We start from the raw sequence: 21,123 nt of genomic DNA on the forward strand, positions 1-21,123 counted from the left end.
GCAGTCAAAAATGATCATTAGACATATGCATATCGAATTATCAGATATTTTATGGAGATTTTTATAATATGTATCAATTTTGTTCATATTTCTATGGGTTTCGTAACATTGTTCGTCCGTTAGACGGCGATTTCATGTCTAAGCAGCTAAAGCAGTGCGACTGTTTTGAAAAAAAGTTCAAAATTACCAAAGTACTTCAAAACAAAACAACATCTTTTTTTAATAGATTTTTTCCCCAAAAAGTCAATTTGTTTTTTTTTTCAAAGTTAAAAAAAAAATTTAAAAAAATAATTTTTGTTATGGGAAGTTTCAGCAACTTGCCTTAAGGCCATACACTACTAGTTTATTTTTGTTGAAGATTTGGATTTTTTTTTTCAAAGCAATCAGCTGTTTTAGAGACAAAATAACGTCTAACGGTTGAAGTCTATAAATGTCGGTACGGAACCTATAGAAATGTAAATATATTTTGTGTCTACTCTCCATAAAATATTTGATAATTTATTGCGCATAGGTCTAATAATAATTTGTGACCGCCATATGGATTTTTTCAACTTTTTTTTTATTGAATCTCCGAAACCGCTGAATTGCCTTTCGAAAAAAATAATCAATTTTTTATTACGTCATAAAAGTATAAATAAAATTACAATAAAAGTAATGAAAGTAATTAAATTTCTTTTTGAACCATTCATTCCGGATCCTGCGTTCTCTCTAAAACTGAATTGGAATATTTTGCACTTTATGTTATTTTGCATTTTCGAAACGACTGGACTTGTCTTTGTTAAAAACTAATCAGCACGTTTTTCTATCAATAGGAATCTAATGCCTTTTGCATAATTCAAATCGGTTAAGCTGCCGAAAATGTCGACGAAAAAATTTATCCATACATACATACATACTAATACTACATACACACATAAAAATCATACACACATGCACACACACACACTTCCACTTATTCTAAAATGTTCTTGCCAAAATGTTCAGACACGTCTGAAACGTAAAGATATGCAAGAATTAAGATTTTCGATTTCTGGACGATTACTATAACTTACCCTATGGGAAGTTAAAAAACAGGTACAGTACAACCTTGATTATCCGGGTTTCACGACAGATTTATATGTATGTATATACCTACAATTCGAATTTTTGCACGATTTATGCTGCAGTATATGTATGTAATATTATCTAAAAAAATATATATATTCATCCATAAGGAAATGTTGATTTCTTATTAAACATTGATTTTCGTTGATATTTATTTATGTATTTATGGCGTCCCCTGACATCTAGCCATAATAAAAAATAAACAAAAGTGATCTCATTAAATATGATCATCTTTTGTTATATAAGTACGTCAATAAAATATTGTTATGCTGTTAACTATATATTTATTATTTTTGATAAATACACATCATTATTCTTTGTACATTGGATTATCCGGATGCCTATCATCAACAATTAGTCCGGAATTATGTCATCTAAATATTTTACTCTAAATGTTTTGCGTTAAAACACTTTCGATGGGAAGTTAACAAATAATTATATAATTTCTCCAAACAATATCCTCGTTTCTAACCCTCCACCCCCGGATCATCATCCTCCCAGCATCCTCTTCCAGCTGTACCAATATCTCTTTACGGATCATACCGTAGCTACTCTACGGTTTGCTGCGTTATGCGGGTTCGGGTTTGCTCGTCTATTATCATCGTAATTTCACATAAACCCGACAAACCATCATATTGAGCTTAAAGTTCCTGCTCCCGGGCAGCTAACACTGATACTCTCTAGGTAGTGCAAAAGCTCGGTACACGCGTGCTTCATAATTTATCCTCGTGCCATCATAATGACGATTATGAGAATTCATAGTAATAAGATTATAAAAGAATTATGTGCAATAGTTTTGTTTGGTTGACTGCTGGTATTAGTTGACATTTTTGCGCAAAGCCAGTTGATATTATTAACTTCCCGTAGGGTAAGTTATAGTAATCGCAAAAAATCGAAAATGAAAATTTTTACGTTTCAGAGGTTTCCGAATATTTTGGCATACCTTAGAAAAAATGGATGTATGTGTGTGTGTGTATGTGTGTGCGTGTGTATGTGTGTTCGGATACAAATTTTCGTCGACGATTTCGGGAACACGGATGAAACGATTTGAATAATTAAAAAAACATTCGATTTGTATTGATAAGGAGACGTGCTGATTGGTTTTTGGCGAAGGCAGGTCTAGCCGTTCCGAAGATATGGGACAAAAAGTGTCAAAAACGATAAATCAGTTTGTAAGAGAAAGAAGCGTCCGATTTGAATAATTCAAAAAACATTTTACTTTTATTAACAAGATGAAGAACTGATCAAATTTTCATGAAAGCAGATCTAGCGGTTTCAAAGATTTAGTAAAAAAAGTAAAAAAAAAAATGCCATTTGGCGGTCCAAAATGATCATTAGACATATGCACATCATATTATCAGATATTTTATAGAGATTTTAACAATAAGTATAAATTTTGTTTGCATTTCTATGGGATCCGTATCAATGCTCATCCGTTAGACGGCGGCGTGGCGCTTGCGCGCTTCGATATTTCGTCTCGCAGTTAAAGCAGTACGATTGCTTTGAAAAAAAGTTCAGAATTTCCAAAATATTTCAGAATACACTTTTCTTCAAAAAGTCTTTTTTCAAAAAAAAGTAAATATTTGTCAAAAATTTATAGTTTCTCCAAAATCTAATTTTTCAGAGTGATTTTTTTTCAAAAATGTTAATCTTTTAAAAAAAAAAAATTTGGTACGGGAAGTTCCAGCAAATTCAATTTCTACTTTAATAAATATTAAAAACTAAATCTCGAAACACTCGCGCTTCATAATTTTATCCTCTACCATGAGAATTCATTTTATGCTAATGAGATTATAAGATTATTTTAGTTTGAACGACTATTCGTATTAGTAGGAAATTTTGTATGATGCGTGCAGAATTGTTGCATCAAATATTCTACAATTGTATGTTTGCGAGTATGAAAGCTTTATTCGACTTTTTATGTCATTAAAAAATAAAGCTTGTGCTACGAATTATTTCATAATTCCCGAGAGTATGAGAATTTAATCCATGCTAATATGTACTATTATGAGTAGTGTTTTTGTTTTGATGATCATAATCAGCTTTTGTCATTTTTTAACCAGCATCATTATTATACTTTCATAAAAGTTCTAATTTTTATTACCAACGAACTGAATCATGTACTCCTGTATAGTCCTATATGATCATGGATCATACTAATTATACCATCATCAGTATTGATTTTTTTAATTCAAGGAATTTTGTAAAGATTGAAATTAAAAGTAAATATATAAAAAGAATAGTCTTTAAGGTAGAGTCTAGAGTCCTTAATTTACGATTACAAATAAGTCATTAATTTTAGGATAATAAGATTATCAAAGTGTTGTGTGTAGAATTTTTGATGGATGGCTATTCGTTTTAGTTGAAATATTTGAATAGCAGGTCGAAATGTTGTAAGAAACCACTTTTACAAATTAACCTTCTTAGCCATAAGTTAAAAATATTATAATTGATTTGTTGATTGTAAATTAATAATTTTGCGTTCAAACGATTATAGAAATTACTAATTTCTAAAAAAAATATGTATTTCTCATTATTCAGCTTGCATCGTAGCGCAGGTTGTTATTCATTCAATTAGACTCTTTTTGAAAGAATAAAAAATTAATAATAATTTTGGATTATATCAAAAAGTTAATAAATTTATCTTGATTAATTATTTAATGTTCTTTTTTTAATAAAACACACGTTAATTTATTAATATAGCAGTTTTAAAAAAAAAGATATCACCTCGGGGTCACCAATGTAGATGTAGAAAATGTATTAATTAAAAATAGACGTTGTAGAAATGTATAAGACCTGTATTAAAATCTGATCGTTATACAAATTACAATTTATCATGATAATATATTATTTTATTTTTTAACGCCAACTCCGAAATGTATTTTATACTTATATATTTTATACCTCAAAGATTATCAAAAATCAAAATCCAAACATAAATCGATTAAATTAAATTCATTGATTAATTTACTTGATAAAAAGCAGCAGATTTAGTTTGATTTGTGGCAAAAATTCAGAGAAAATAGAACTATCAGAAAATATGTTGCTCCATTTATTTCTTTATTTATCCAAGGCTATTTTAAAGTTTGAAGTAAATTGAACCGTGGAGAATAGACCCATACGAATTAATGTATAGTATTTATGTAATAAGATGTTATCAAAACCGAGTAGTATAAAACCTCTTTCGTTTCAGGCATCATGAAAAGTCCCCAGTGTGTAGTTCCATGCCGGCATTAGTATTTCTTTAACTTCCGCGTCCGCCTCTTTGCCGGCGAGTGAAAAAGGTTGTCGTATTATGTCAAAAAAACCCTAAACCCGCCACGTTTCCGCTTTATTTATAGGTGTAAGGGTCAACGCTGGATTTAATTCGTTTAATACGAAAGGTGGCGATTGTCTTTAAAAAGGAAACCTTTTCTTTCATGTCTCTTTGGGAAATTCGAACACGGAGAAAGGAATCGTGTTCCCTGAAATTTGTCGATGGGTCTATTGGCATTCAGAGTACATTCACAGATGAAAATGTTTTCTGTTTTTGCCATGGATTTTACGCTTATTACGCCTTTTAAGTTTGAAATTATTTGGATATAGTGAAGTGTAAATCAAAATTCTCAAGATACCGCTTTTATTTATTACATATTTTTAGCAGTGTAGGCTGGGTACGATTGTGCCACTTCTTGATCAGCATTCAGTTTATTGATTTGCCATTGTCAGTTACCTGGGAGAAAAATAAATAACTAGCTGTAAGTGGAATTCTGTCTTAAGGCAATTAGGGCATCGTGCCTTAAGGCAAATTGCTGGAACTTCCCGTACCAAAAATTATTTTTTTTTTTTAAAACGATTAACATTTTTGAAAAAAAATTACTTTGAAAAAATAAGATTTTTGAGAAACTATAAATTGGACAAAAAATTAGTTTTTTTTGAAAAAAAAAAATTTTTTTTAAAAAATTTTTTTTTTTAAAAATTTTTTTTTTAAATTTTTTTTTTTTGAAATAAAAAATTTTTTTCTTTATTTTGACATATTGTGGAAGATCTGAACTTTTTTTCAAAGCAATCGTACTGCTTCAACTACATAGGGACAAAATATAAAGCGCGTAAGCGCCGCGTCGCTGTCTAACGCATAAGCATTGGTACGGAACCGATAGGAATGTTAACAAATGTATACTTATTGTTAAAATCTCTGTAAAATGTCTGATAATTTGATGTGCATATGTCTAATGATCATTTTTGACCGCCAAATGGCTCATTTTTTTACTTTTTCCTCTATATCTCCGAAACCGCTGGACCTACCTTCATGAAAGTTGTATCGATTCTTCATCTTGTCAATACAAATAAAATGTTTTTTGAATTATTGAAATCGGACGCTCCGTTCTCTTAAAAACTGAGTTACCGTTTTCGGAACTTTTTGCCCCGTATCTTCGGAACGGCTTGACCTGCCTTTGCCAAAAACTAATCAGCACGTCTCCTTATCAATACGGATCGAATGTTTTTTGAATTATTCAAATCGGTTGATTCTTGTTCCCGAAATCGTCGACGAAAATTTGTATCCGCACATACATACACACACATACATACATACATACATACACACACACATACACACACACACACACACACACACACACACATACATCCATTTTTTCTAAGGTATGCCAAAATGTTCAGAAACCTCTGAAACGTAAAGATATATAAAAATTTTCATTTTCGATTTTTTTGCGATTACTATAACTTGCCCTACGGGAAGTTAAAAATAGTAATTTTAACATTTGCTACGTGGAAATACTAGCATACTGCTCTTAAATTCTATAGATTAGTCATAAAATCACACAAGAAAAGCAGGTGTGGACATAAACATATGTTAAGAAACACTAGCTGCAAACACCAATATGATTTATAACAACTTCTATTATCAGAAATCTGTAACACAACATAATCATTTAATCAAAGCTCCTGAATATAATATAACAATATATAATAAAACGTAAGCAAAGTTAACTAGAAATCTTTGTGGAATTTTTTTCTCTTGCATAGAATTTTCCATGCTCCCTTTCTCTTTTGTATGTTGTCTTAGTCAAGTTAGATTTTCGTATATCTGTTAATTATTTATTCTTGACCCGAAAAGGGCAAGAAATTTGTCACAACCGTACTCAACACACATTTTTGAAAGAGAATCATCGTTATCACTGAACCTAAATTATCTACTCGATAATTGTTGGCAGCTAACTACTAATGTTCAACTTACAGCAAAATAAAGTGATCTGTCTGAATACAAGTAACAGTTATTAATAAAAGAAATCGAAATAGAAAACTTACTTTTGACTCTTTAAGAGTATCTATACATCGTGTTAACGTAGGACGTTGACTCAAATGCAATAATGGAAACTTGTTCGAACAAACATACTTTTTTTTTCTCTTTGGACCTTATCTCAAGGTCAGTGTAGTTCAGTTATTATGCCCTTACATTCATTCCTTCAGAATATATTATGACATAATTGTCTGTTACACCTCTTGATGTCTAATTAAACCAAAAATATTATTTATTATATGAAAAAGAAGATACAACCAAAACTCTTCCGCCGGTAGATTAACTTGGTTCCTACTGTCGTCAGCAGATTTTATGAGAACTAAAATCTTTTGTCTCTCAGAAAATATCTGTTATTATACGAAACAACAAAAGGTAATAAACGTTACAGAGTCTTGTTCACAAGGGATTTGTCTCGAAACAATGATAACTCTCCTTTAACTCACTTTCTGCATACATTTTCTTTCGCTCTATATCACATTCGCAATACTGAAATGGTTTATTTTTCAAAAACATAGCTCTCGACTTTAACTTTGACTCACTCGAATAATCGGATTATATGTGACGACAGGAAAAAAGTACTGTCTAGAGCTTTTTCTCGCGCCAGAAGAGGCTTTGCTATTACAGGAATAGAAATACTTACATTTGAAATCAATTAGAAACTTTTGAATGATATTTGAGCCTAAATATTGACTGTAATTAATAAGAATAATTTAGGTATTGAATATAGGGTCTGCCCATTTAAAATTTTTTGGCAGCCATTTTAAAGTTAGGCAGCCACTTGATTGAAATTATTTTCCATTAACCGAAAGGATTCTATTTTTAATTAAAAGAGAAATAAATAAGAAAATTTAAAAAATATTCAGCAGTCTTTTTAGGGCATTTTCAAAAATAATCCATTATTAATTAGAAGAATTGTACTTTCAAATACTCAGTAGTTTTCTATAACACCTTCAAAAAAAAAGCTGGTCCGCCATTTTACGTTTTTTGGCAGCCATTTAAAATTTTTGGCGGCCATTTAAATGTTAGACAGTCGTTTAAATAAAATTATTTTCCATTATGAACTTTAACCTTCAAATACAAAATGAGGAAATGTAATAAAACATTCAGCTGCTTTTTGTAGCATTTTCAAACAAAGAAAAAGTTATTTGTCAAAAGCTGTATTTATTTCTGACTATAATTAAATATAGAATTATTTTAAATATGTCATGCAGCGTTTTGTATCGATTTTATTCATATAATTACTTAATTAAAGAGGAATCAAATTAATCTGACAACTTGTATTGTTCATACATTTACCATTAATAAATAAAATATAAAATATGAAATAGGTAAATTATTCATTTTATAAATTTATTCTAAAGTTTTTTTGCAGTTATTGAAAATTTTTGGCATCCATTTTTTCCATTCACAGAAAGAATTGTACTTTTGAATACAAGAAGAAAAACATTGAGAAAATATTAAGCAGTTTTTTGTAGCATTTTTAAACAAAGAAATTATGACATGCAGCTTTTTGTATCGATTTTACTCATATCAATACTCAATTAAAAAGGAATGAAATTAATTTTACAACTTGTATTGTTCATACATAAACCATTGTAAATATAAAAAAGGTAATTTTTTTATTTTGTATACTTGATTATGTGATTATTGAATTATTGACTAAAATTTAATCTATGATTACTGTTATTTATTTTATGAATGCATTTAATATTTACAATTATATATTGAAGTATATATAGAGGACAATTCTCCGATAGAATAGAAATCTTTCAATAACTAAGTTACTATCTTCATATAAATTGGATACTAAAAACTGTCAAATGAAACCTAACTTCACGCATGTGTTATCAAGGGCACATTACAAAGACTTACGATAATTTTCTGCACTTAACGCCATGATATTTTATCGATTTTTTTTTCGTAACACCATACCATTTATGTTTTATAAATTTATATATCAGACGTATATCATTGGTTGTGTTGACCGTATTTACTGTTCCAGCCATGAAACTATTAGAAGTCTTATAAAAACTCTTTTTATTATTAAAAATAGCCAATAGAGCACTGGCAAATTAAAATTATCTACTACAATTAATCGAAATTCCCAAAAACCGATAATTTTTCGTTCGACTCCACCTTTCTAAATCTAACCTGATCCAGGGCAAAGTTCCCAAGTAATTCCTTGGACTGTGAGTCGCGCTCATAAATCCTTGCACAATGTAGGGCGAAATGTTCGTAAAGTTCTATTACACTTGTACCTATAATTAATTAACTGCGTATAAAACTTTATATGGCGCATTCAAGACTGTAGTAGGTAGGTATATGTGTATAATTAAGGAGTAATCTCCTATGAATACATCCTTAAACATTCGCCTTCATGTCGCTCAGCCGAACGTGAATACGTAAGAGTTATGCCTGTATTCATTCTGCTTCCGTTTTCCCGAAACAAAAGCCGAGTTATATTAATGGAAAGCAACTGTGATTAAATGAATTGTAAGTCTGAGAAATTTGTCATTATGTTATTCTGTGTCATCTCCGAGACAGGAGTTAATTAAAATGCATATCCTAAAGTTTCAGCAGATCATTATTAAAGCAAATATGATTGGGTGCATCGGCTTATTTGAAAGAGAGATTAATTAAAATCTTATATTTTTAGTGATAAAAATTGAAGGATTTTCATTTCTGAAGTCAGAGTTACACAGTAGGGTATAAGAACCAAATGGAGAACATCCAAAGTTCATTAATTTATTTACCTAATTATTAGTTTATTCGGAAAATTCGACGTGCTGAAAATTATAGGGTAGGTCTCTAATGACGTTAGAAAGCTGCTGTGAAAATATTAGGATTGTAGTTCGATGACTGCTTGATATTTTAAACTTTCCGAAAGAGAAGTTTATGTTTTCATCAAAAAATCCGATTTGCTAATTTTATGTTTTCTCGACGTTTCAAGCCATTCTGAATCGAATGAGACCAAATTTGGAAAAAGTATGTGTGTGAATAGCAGAAAAGTGAAAAAATTTTCGTCTTAGCCCGCAATTCTGAACCGATTATGAAAATTCAAAAACCGTTCGAAAGGTATTGATTGAGAATCGTGCTGATTACTTTTTGGTAAAGATCGGCCGGACCGTTTTCTTGTAATAAAGTGTTAATAAATTTTTTTCGACGATTTTCATTATTATTTTTTTGGCGGTAGATACTATAGTCTTCTAGATCATACTAAAATATTACGGCCCTACGACAATTGGTTTAGCTCTGAAAATTCGTCAAAGTTTGCAAAAATTGGTATCGTTTTTTTTGGCATTTGTCAAAATTAGACCTTTCATCGACGTTTTCTCAAAAACGCCTGAACCGATTTCAGAAATTTAAAAGCCATTTGATGCATTTTGATGAGGACTATCGTTTGTCAGTTTTGTGCGACGATCTGCCAAGCCGTTTCTTTGTAATTTGAAAAAAAGTGTTAAACCGTCCGTCCACATTTAAGCTCATCCTATCGAACCGATTTAAAAAAATCAAAAACTGTTCGAAAGATATTAGTTGGGAATGGTACTGATTAGTTTTAGGTAAAAATCTACCGAGCCTTTTCCTTGTAATTGTTTTTTGTTGAAACAAAAATTTAAGCCGATTTTTTTTAGCGATATATATCATGGTCTTACAGAACTTACTGTAATATTACGGCCTTACGATAAGTAGTTTAATTTTAAAAATTCATCAAAGTTTGAGAAAATGAGTAGTTTTTTTGACGTTAGCTGAAATTAAAATTATACGATTTACTTGGTATAACAATATAGTACTTGGTCTTAATAAACATACTAAACCATTAAAATCCTCAAATATAATAATTGTTGATTTTTGAAAAGTTGCTCTTAGAAAATATTTTGAGTTAACGAGTTTATGTGTGATGAATCCACTTGGATTACTTTTAATCACTCATAAATTTTTTTTTTTTATTGATTAAGTCGATTATTTATACATATCGGGAAGTTCATGTAACTTGCCTCAAGGCAAAATACCAATGCCAACTAGTTTTATAATTTACACAATATCTGACAAAACATAAAGACAGCCAACAAATTCTTATTATCCCTTATTAGTTCATGGATAGTTCTGCATCCACATACTTCGCTCAATATATATTTCCCCTGCGACAGAGTATTATATGGGCAAATAAAACACCCAAAGCGTACTACTGCTCAACTGAATGCTTTTAAGGAGATTCTCCTCACCAGGGATGGTATACACCCCATCAGGCAATAAAACTCTTCGCCTTCAATACTTGCTTCGAAATAGAACCAGCAGGATGACTGGTGTTTTTAACTTTCCCCAAAGTTATTGTAATGGGCCGAAAATCGGAATTGAAAATTTTTACATTTCTCGACGTTTTGAAGGTTTCTGAACGTTTTGGCATACCTCAGAAAAAATGGATGTGTGTGTGTGTGTGTGTGTGTGTGTGTGTGTGAGTGTGTATGTATGTATGGATACAAATTTTCGCCCACGTTTTCGGGCGTACGGATTAACCGATTTGAATGGTTCAAAAAACATTCGATTCCTATTGATAGGGAAAAGAGCTGATTAGTTTTTGGCAAAGGCAGGTCCAGCCGTTTCGGAGATACGGAGCAAAGAGTGCAGAAAATAGAAATCGAATTTTTGAGAGAACGGAGCATCCGATTTGAATGATCTAAAAAACATTCAATTAGTAATGATTAGGAGAAGGGGTTATTAGTTTTTCGCAAAGGCAGGCTCAGCCATTTCGGAGATACAGAGCTAAATGTACAAAAAATGGCAGTTTTTGAGAGAATTAAGCGTCCGATTCAATTGATTCAAAGAACTTTCTGCTTGTCTTATCAAAATAATTGATTTTGGAAAAAAAAAAATTTGTACCATTTTTTTTTTTTTTTTTTTTAATTTTTTAAATTTTTTGCATATCGAAAATAATTCAGATTTTATTTTTAATTCTGACTATAGTTCCAATATACTTTAAACAAATAATTTCAACTCTGCAATTCAGTTTATATAATTCTTATAAATATTAGACAATGTTACAATATTTATAATAATCTATTTGAAAACATTCAATATGCCTCGAACATTTCGTTACGGTACGGGAAGTTCCAGCAATTTGCCTTAAGGCACGATGCCACCCACCCCACTAGTTTATTCCTTCTACTGTAGGTATACTATATTATAGTGACTTTCTTGTGACTTTGCAGTACTCGGTTCGATTTCATGTGCCTGATATGTAGTTGTGATATACATTTTCAATTTGGTTAAAAGATATGTCTACAATTGAAAATAGCTTATTTGGATACTGCGGTGTATCAGAAAAAATAATAACAAATAGAATTTTATAATAATACAAGAAAATACAATATATCACATAAAATTAGTATTGAATCAGTTGTGTTCCACAGAAACATAAAATATAAAGCTCATAAAATAGAAGATAGCGTTATTACTATGAACGCTATAAATTTTTTCATCCAATGAAAACTTTACAAAGCTAGTAAATATTGGCGTAATAAAAATTATTGTTTAGTTTCTTGAATCGTAGACTTCAACATAAAATTATTATTTGAAGAACATATAAGGTATAAAATAATCTTAAAAGCATTTTAACTTTATCGACTTTGATTTTACGATCTAACCACCTATATAACTTTATCGTAAATAATCATCTAAAACTTTATAGTTCTGCACAGTAATCATTGGGTAACAAATATATTGTTACTTTATTAGTAATAAATGTTATTTATCGTTATTTAGGAAGATGAAATTATGTGTTAGTCACAGATTATTTGCAATAAATTTTAATAAATGTTATGAAAATAATATGGATACAATCTTGTAAGTGTTACATTTGTTGAAACATAATGTCATTAATCAAATAGATAGGCGACTTTTCGATAGAATTCTATAATACTAAAGTGATTTCATTGACAACTATAAAATATATTTTATTCCCATCTTAAGCAACTAGATATCTATTTAAAATGTTTGTTGATGTTCAAGGATGGTTCTTACAGCGAGAAATAATCGAATAATTGCCGGGGGAACCATAAAAACAGCCCTTTTCTTTTTCTCAAACAAATGTTTTCTAACTAAAACGTAGAATCAATTCGAGCTTTATTGCTATTAAAGTTCATATTAAATTACAATCACTCACTGTATACACCTTCTAAACAATTATTCGGATTTTGATAAATCTTTCTGAACTTTGTTAAGGAAAATTTCTAGGAAGTATATGATTATAAAGTACTGGGATGTATGTGCAATATTGTAGAAATAAATGAAAAAAATGCAAAAAACGACATGTCATTGTTTGCATTGAAAATAAATGAAAACTATCATCTGCCAAAAATTTCAATTTACTTATGAACCTAGACAATATTAGAATATGTATAATAAATTTATGATTATGAATAAGAAAAATGAAATGTCTACATTATTATTGTCGAAAAGCAGCTGAGATGTGCCTGAAATTAAAATAATATAAAATACAATATATGTATGGCAGATTGAAGTATACACATATGAACAAATATGACAAATTAATTCACTTAAAATATGAAATTAAGTATTAATCAGCCAACCTTTGATGCGATGCATGCGAAAAATACGAACGCACGCCTTAGGGGGCGCCAACACAAGGTTCGGATATTAAATTTTCAATATATAATTTCTTTGCATCTTTTACTAATCTTTCCACAATATTTTTAAAATTCATAAAAATTTCACTTTATAACAACAAAAGAGAAAGTAAAGATGAATACATACAACTCGGCCCTCACGATATCGATTAGGAGAAGTGTAAGATGCAATTTTAGATATCTTCAATAATAAAAAATTAAATTAATTAAATCCAACATCCAAGTACAAGTGTTATGTTATGGTTATGGTTATGTTATACCGTTTAAAAGACTTTAATCTACATTTAACATCGATCATGTTATAAATGTATATGCATTTTGGCGTGAAGAATAATTTAAAAAACAATAATTAATATTTTTAGGTAAACGGTAAATATTAGTATATTATATTAAAAACTTGTGAACATGGGTACAGGACAACGTCTGTCGGGTCATCTAGTACAAAAATAATAATGATTGATTTGACCCCCGAAGATCTAACAAGACGCAAGCGGTATGATATGTTTCCCATCGGAGATCCTGCTATCGGGAAGTTTATGCAATTAACTTTGAGCCTTAAGGGAAATTTCCACTTACACTAGATTTCTTTTACAAATGAGAAGTGCAAGAAAGTTAACACACAATACTATGCTTATACACCTCTAGTTTTGAATTTAAAACAAATCTAGCCCTAGGACTTGGAATACATACGGCTAAAACTCCGGGAAGCGCCGCGTAGACAAGTAACTTCAGCCGTCGTGTCCGTGGAGAGCGCACGTAGCGCACACCGGGCCACATTCGTATTCATTCCACGGGCGGCGCAGCCGATGATCTCAGGCGCAGCCGACGAGCCAAACGGGGCTGCGGCGCCGGGCCAGATCTCAATGTGTTATCACAGGAATCCGAAAACTCGAAATGAATTTATTGAATAATACATTTTTGGCTTTAGCGAAACAGTGGACACTGCGCTACGATGCAGTAGAAAAATGCATAATGCGGGTTGGGATAAGTTGAATAATAGAAATATTGCTGTACTGTACTGTTTTAGAATGGACAAAGTAACCAAAATCACAGCTCATTAACGATGCTTATTGAAAATAACCGAATGGTCAGGCATTCATTTCTTTAATTTTAACCATAAATGCTCTGCCCACTGCAAATTGGTGATACTAACTGAAAATTACCCGAGAGGCTTGGCACATTCATCTAATTTCAACAATAAATATACAAGTCCAAACTTAAGATCATCAGATTCATGATATGAATATCTGTATCATAACAAAGTTTCAATAAAGGATCATGTCAGTCATATATGCGTAAGTTGACCATATATTTTCAAGTCAAAACTGGGACGGTAATTTTTAGTTATGCTAATCCGGGACGTGAAGGGAGGAGGGGGTGAATACTGAAAAATTTTATATGATTTCAAAATAACAAATACAATTTAAGAATGCATGAATAACTATTTAAATCATAATTACTGACTAAGAACTTTATTATTTGTTTAAATGTCGTATTTTATACATATAATTTTGGATCTATATGTTTTTTCAGATTTCAAACTTATTATAAAATTTTGTTCAATTTTCTTCATAATTATTCAAAAATAATTAGCACTTAGGTATTTCAGGCAGTCAAGAGGTAATTTTCATGATTTTTATTAATTTTCGTAAAATTTAAAATAAAAGTTCAAAATTATAAATTTAACCCGCCTTTTTCATATAAGCATACTAGTTGTACATAACATTTTCAGATATTTGATAGGTCGTTGTAATTTTATTATCAAATAAGAGCGAAAATTCAATGTCAGCTATACTTTTAGAAAACCTGGGATAATCCGGGACAAAAATCCAAATCCGAGACAAATATTGCTTTTAGAAAAACCCGGGACACAAGGTGGAAATCCGGGACTGTCCCGGCCAAACCGGAACGTATGGTCACCTTAAATATGCGTGACACAACAAATAGTGTTTTTTGGCTTTTTTATTCAGTTTTTTAGATACATTTTTATCTGAATTAATTAATAAAGTTAATTTGGCTTATGCGAAAAATTTTCTGACATTTACCTTAAATATGCGTGACACAACAAATAGTGTTTTTTGGCTTTTTTATTCAGTTTTTTAGATACATTTTTATCTGAATTAATTAATAAAGTTAATTTGGCTTATGCGAAAAATTTTCTGACATTTTCATAGCGATTAACGTATGAAAATTGGTTTTAGTATAAAACAACATAACATTTTGTAAGAAAGTCTGGTCTTAATTAGTGCAACTCGATTTAGATTAATTTATTTTTATTAATTGTTTTAAATTTGATTAAAATACAACATAATTTATGATTGACAATGAGTGTTATGTAATGTGTTGTGAATTAAATGAAAAGTGTTGTTAATAGGATATAGTTGAGTAAACCTACTGATTAAAGATACATAGAAAAAATATCTATGGTACAAGCATGAAGAAAATTGTGCTGCCAAACAATAAAAAAAAATATTGTAAGACTATATATTCGACAAATATTTAGAATCGCAGTAACAGCTGAAAACTGCAAAGAGATGTTAAATTTAATGAATTGTTTGTGAATTCCGGCGCGCTAACAATAAGCACACAGTCCTCAATTATGAAGCGCATATTTACCAAAAGCTAGCAAAACTGCACGAAATACATTAATTGTATGCAAATAACTTATTATCATCTGCATTTTTGTTGCTCAATTAAAAAACCTATATATACATATATACATTTACTATACATTAATAAATTCATTGAAAAGAGAAAAACTGTTAGTGAGTATTATTTCAATTGTAAATATTTTCTGTTCACGGTGCATAAATGAATAATAATTAATAAATTTATCTCAATAATTTACAATGAAATGAAGAATTACTATAAATAAATCAATATAAATATAATTAACAGGAACATGAAAAATGTATACCGCATTTTTTCATGTACCTGTTATATTATCTAAAATATGATAATTCGATCTATTACATTTTTTGTTGATTTATTCGTTATACAAATTGGTTCGAATAAATGATTGGCTTGGAATAAATTGTTTATCAGTTATTCAAATTGGGCTCGCCCGTATGTAATCGGTTAAGAGCGACGGGACCTGAATCAGAGGTCCCGGGTTCGATACCCACTTCGAGCAGCCTGTTGTCAGACAGCAGTGACAACGATTTTCACTTGGAAATATAGATAGCAATATGTTTTCAAGTGAAAATAGCCCTCATCCGGCATTGCTGCACAAATAAAAAGCCAGTCCTATTAGATTAATTCTAATAACAAAATCATCAAATATGGATGGATTAATCATTGCGTTACCATCTAAAAAAATACGAAGTAAGGAGAAGTTTCAGCCCAACAGCTCATAGGACGTAAGGTTCTGATTGCTGTTAAAAAAAATATTCAAACTAGCTGTAAGTGGAATTCTGTCTTAAGGCAATTAGGGCATCGTGCCTTAAGGCAAATTGCGGGAACTTCCCGTACCAAAAATTATTATTTTTTTAAAAACGATTAACATTTTTGAAAAAAAATTACTTCGAAATAATTATTGAGAAACTAGGAATATGACAAAAAATTACTTTTTTTTGAAAAACAAATTTTTATTTGAAAAAAAAAAATTTTTTTTTGAAAGAAAAATTTTTTTTTGAAAACAAACTATTTTTTTGAAAAGAAAAATGTTTTCTTCATTTTGACATATTTGGAAATTCTGAACTTTTTTTCAAAGCAATCGTAGTGCTTGAACTGCATAGAGACGAATTGTCACAGCGCAAGTGCCGCGCCGCCGTCTAACGCATAAACATTGGTACGGAACCCATAGAAATGTAAAAAAAAATTATACTTATTGTTAAAATTTCTATACAATATCTGATAATTTGATGTGCATATGTATAATCATCATTTTTAACCGCCGAATGGCATTTTTTTTTACTTTTTTCGTTAGATCTCCGAAACCGCTAGACCTGCCTTCATGAAAATTTTATCAACTCTTCATCTTGCCAATACAAGTAAAATGTTTTTTGAATTATTCAAATCGGACGCTCCGTTCTCTTAAAAACTGACTTACCGTTTTCGGCACTTTTTGCCCCGTATCTTCGGAACGGCTGGACCTAACTTCGCCAAAAACTAATCAGCACGTCTCCTTATCAGTACGAATCGAATGTTTTTTGAATTATTCAAATCGGTTGATCCGTGTTCCCGAAATCGTCGACGAAAATTTGTATCCGCACATACATACACACACATACATACACACACACACACACACATACATCCATTTTTTCTAAGGTATGCCAAAATGTTCAGAAACCTCTGAAACGTAAAGATATATAAAAATTTTCATTTTCGATTTTTTTGCGATTACTATAACTTACCCTACGGGAAGTTAAAAAAAGTTATTCAAATTGGTGACTAAAAAATTAGAATTTTCATAAGTGTACATTCGGATTTAGAACAAATTTTTATGATTTATTTACATGCCGCACCTAAAGTGTTTCAAAACACAAGAGAAATCAACTATGCAGTCAACCTCCATAACATAATACAATAAACCAGCTTCATTTAATTACAAATTAAAACAGAACCAATTACCACTTTAGAACAAAATAGCACACGCGTTGCATTTAAACATCACAAATGCAGTAATATGTGATACATAAACAAAAGTTTCGCCAAAATTTCATTTCGCGAATTTAATTATATACCAGGGCAGCCACGAAACACGAGTATCTTGCACGTGGGTGGCTTTATTAGTTATTCCCTCTGTGCAATATTATTCCACGATATTAGCCAATGAATATGCGCATAGTTATTTTCTAATAACCTCTAACATATTCAATACGGACATTCCTGCAATATTCCTAACACTTGTGTTTTGCATTCAGCGCATACGTTATGTGCAGGCAGCCTCATAGCAAAGTAATTCAGGCGATGGAATCATTAAAGTTTACCAGATATATGATAGTAGAAATAATAAACTAGTGGTGCAAGACATCTTGCCTTAATGCAAATTGCTTGAACTTCCCGTACCGTAATTTAGAATTTTTGACGGCTCAGAAAAGAAAATATGATTTCTTTGAGAATTTGATTTTTTTGAGCATTTTGCAAAACTTTGATAAATTTAAATTAAAAAAAATGCTTTTTTGAAAATACTGATACCAAAGACTTGGAATGTTTGAAAATATTTTTTTTTTAAATTTGGAAAACTTTGAAATTTCTTGAAAGTTCACGGACTGATGAAATCTGAAAGTTTAGCAGATATATTATGATGGAAATAATAAAATAGTTGCAAATTGCTTGAACTATCCGTAATGTAGTTTAAAATGTTTAAAGACTTAGAATAGAAAAATTAGATTTTATTGAGCATTCTTCAAAATTTTGAAAAATTTAATTATTAAAAAAATTTGCCTTTTTGAAAATACTGATACGAAACACTTATAATTTTTTTGAGAACAAATTTTTTTTTTTTTTTGACTAATTAAAATCGGTTGAGCGATGCTCCAGAAAACGTTGACGACAAATTGTATCAATACCTACATACATACTACACACACATATACTAATAACCAGACTCATTTACTTGTAGTGAATTTAGAAAAAATCAGGTGCAATTTAGCACTTTTTTTTCATTTACACACACACCCATTTTTTATAAGGTATGCCATAATGTTCAGAAACCTCTGAAACGTAAAAATATGCAAAAAAAAATGCATTTTTGATTTTTGGACGAATACTATAACATGCCCTTCAAGAAGTTAATACAGGGGGATGTGATTAAAATTTTGTTATTAACTTAATAAAAACGTAATCCAAATATAAGAACCGAATGAAATGAATATCAATTAACACCGTAGTATTAAGATTTGATTTGGGTATACATCAAGCTCAGTAAATAATATAAATTGTAGCTTTACGACTGCTGCTTACCTCATGTTTTAACCTATAAAGATCTCGCATAAGAGTTTAGATGAAGGCTTCACTCATCATTACACTACCTATTATATTATAACTAAATTCATAAAAAACTCTAACTCACTATTATATCTAAATTTCTGAAAAATTTTAACAATTTTTATTTTTTAATCACACTTTTTCTACCTTAACACGTGGTTTATATAATTAGGGCGATACTGAAATGGCACGTGCCAAAAAATGTTGTACATGTAGTTTGCATTCGATAAAGAACATAGGCGTGCTTTAGTTTTATTATAAAAATATTGATGATATACACAATGTGCATAAATTGTTTCTCAGGTACTAGATTACTTATTGATGTGCATATTGAAAAAAATATATTTATTATCCATGATTAAAATTAATTCATTTTTTTTATTTTCAGGGTCTGCTGCCTTCTTTTACCAGAAGTAGCGAGTTTCGTCGCAGCAATGCTGTTTGCTGTACATCCGATACATACTGAAGCTGTAAGTTTCATTTATTATTCATTATCATTACTTATAGTGCAATTAACTAGAATAATTATTAAAAACATATAGAAAATCTTATTTAACAAAATTATACAATACGACTTGAAGTATAAGTGATGAACGTAATGTGATTAATGGGTAATTTTATCTTGTAGATTCAATAAACATTTTATATTTTGATAGTATCAATTTTGAATTATATTTTGAAATTGAACTAATTTGCAAGCTGATAAATTTAAATAACAAATTAGTTGTATAATATATCAATATCTATTTTAATAATTTTAAATGCACTGCACTGCTTTGGGTTCTGGAGTTGCCACTGTTCAACAAATAAAATATACTTTTTATCAGATGTATGGACCTAGTGGCTAAATGCGAAATTAAATTTGACGGTATTTTGAAATTTACGATTGAAGCATTAATAAAATCTATATTTGAGGATTTTAGAATAAAAGGAAGGATTTTAGAATAAAACAGTGCTAAATTCCATATAAAATTCACAGCAACTGAATGATTTCAATTAGTTGGATAAATAATAGAAATAATCTTCAAATATAAATCCAATAATACAATTTACTCAAAAATATGATTCATTTAGAGTGTTGGAAAAATAGTGAAATAAAAATTGACTCTTTTGTCTATCAGTACTCGTTATATACGTATAAAATAAATTCTAAATACCTATTTTCGTAATTTCAATTTCTCTCCAAACTATTAGTTTATTTCAAAATATTGTTATTAAATTATCAGATGTTTATGTCTTTAAAATAACAATATCCATCTAATAGTATCGTTATACTCAAATTAATAAAATATTACTTGGACCTAAAGAAAATACATTATTTCACATACATATATTTTCTAAATCAGTCGATCCAATATATGAGGAGAAATTTAAATTTAGAAATATTTATAAATAATTTAGCTATTTAATGTGAATCAATATGTTGACCCTAAAACAGCACGTGCTTTAACTATTAATTTTCCCAAAGCAAATCGATATGTTAAAATATGCCAAAATAAGGTGCTTAAGAGTAATAAATTAAAACGTTACACTTTTACATAAGAGGAAATAAATATTACGATGTCGGTTCGAGATATTATTTTGACATTTGTTTATACAATAGAACGACCTAAAGCGGCATTTGTTTCAAATAATGATAAGATTTAGTTTGAATGGTTACGAAAAACTCAAACTCATCAAAAGTATTATGTATCAACTCTTGCTTATGTTTCAATAAAAAAGTGCCGGTATTTTTAAGATAATGCCGGCATTAATACCGTCGAAAATATAGACTGCATACCGGTTTTCCGGTATACCGACACTCCTTAGTAATAAATATGCAGCGAGAAAAATTAATTTGAATCTTTTAGAACACAATATTATTTTTATGTAGCTGGTAAAAACTGTTTGCAAAAGTTAATAGGGTCTAACTAAATATTGCATATGTACATTTGACACAAAATTCCATTAAAATCAGAATCATGATCACCACTGCACAGTTTTGCACTGATATTGCATCGTCGAAATTTGCAAGAGTATATAATTATATATACATATTGTATCCATATAATACTAATCAATATGCTGACCTGCATGAATAATCAAGGCTTCCTTTAACCAACTATTAATTTTCTGCAAGAGCAGATCGACATCGGCAGGCAT

At 30.0% G+C, this 21,123-nt stretch overlaps 1 protein-coding gene across 1 annotated transcript in view; it reads right to left on the reverse strand.

Annotated features, from left to right (window-relative positions):
• The window catches only part of LOC113370936 (hepatic triacylglycerol lipase-like), a 47,264-nt gene extending 26,141 nt beyond the window's left edge, over positions 1-21,123 (reverse strand). Inside the window, exon 1 of the mRNA XM_026611606.1 lies at positions 21,051-21,123. Coding sequence (XP_026467391.1) covers positions 21,051-21,123 — 73 coding nt within the window. The remainder of the gene's footprint in view (positions 1-21,050) is intronic.

This window comes from Ctenocephalides felis, unplaced genomic scaffold (genome assembly GCF_003426905.1).
Source record: "Ctenocephalides felis isolate EL2017-DRISC unplaced genomic scaffold, ASM342690v1 CF-g0.4_SCAFFOLD_01492, whole genome shotgun sequence".
NCBI classification, from domain to species: Eukaryota; Metazoa; Arthropoda; class Insecta; order Siphonaptera; family Pulicidae; genus Ctenocephalides; species Ctenocephalides felis.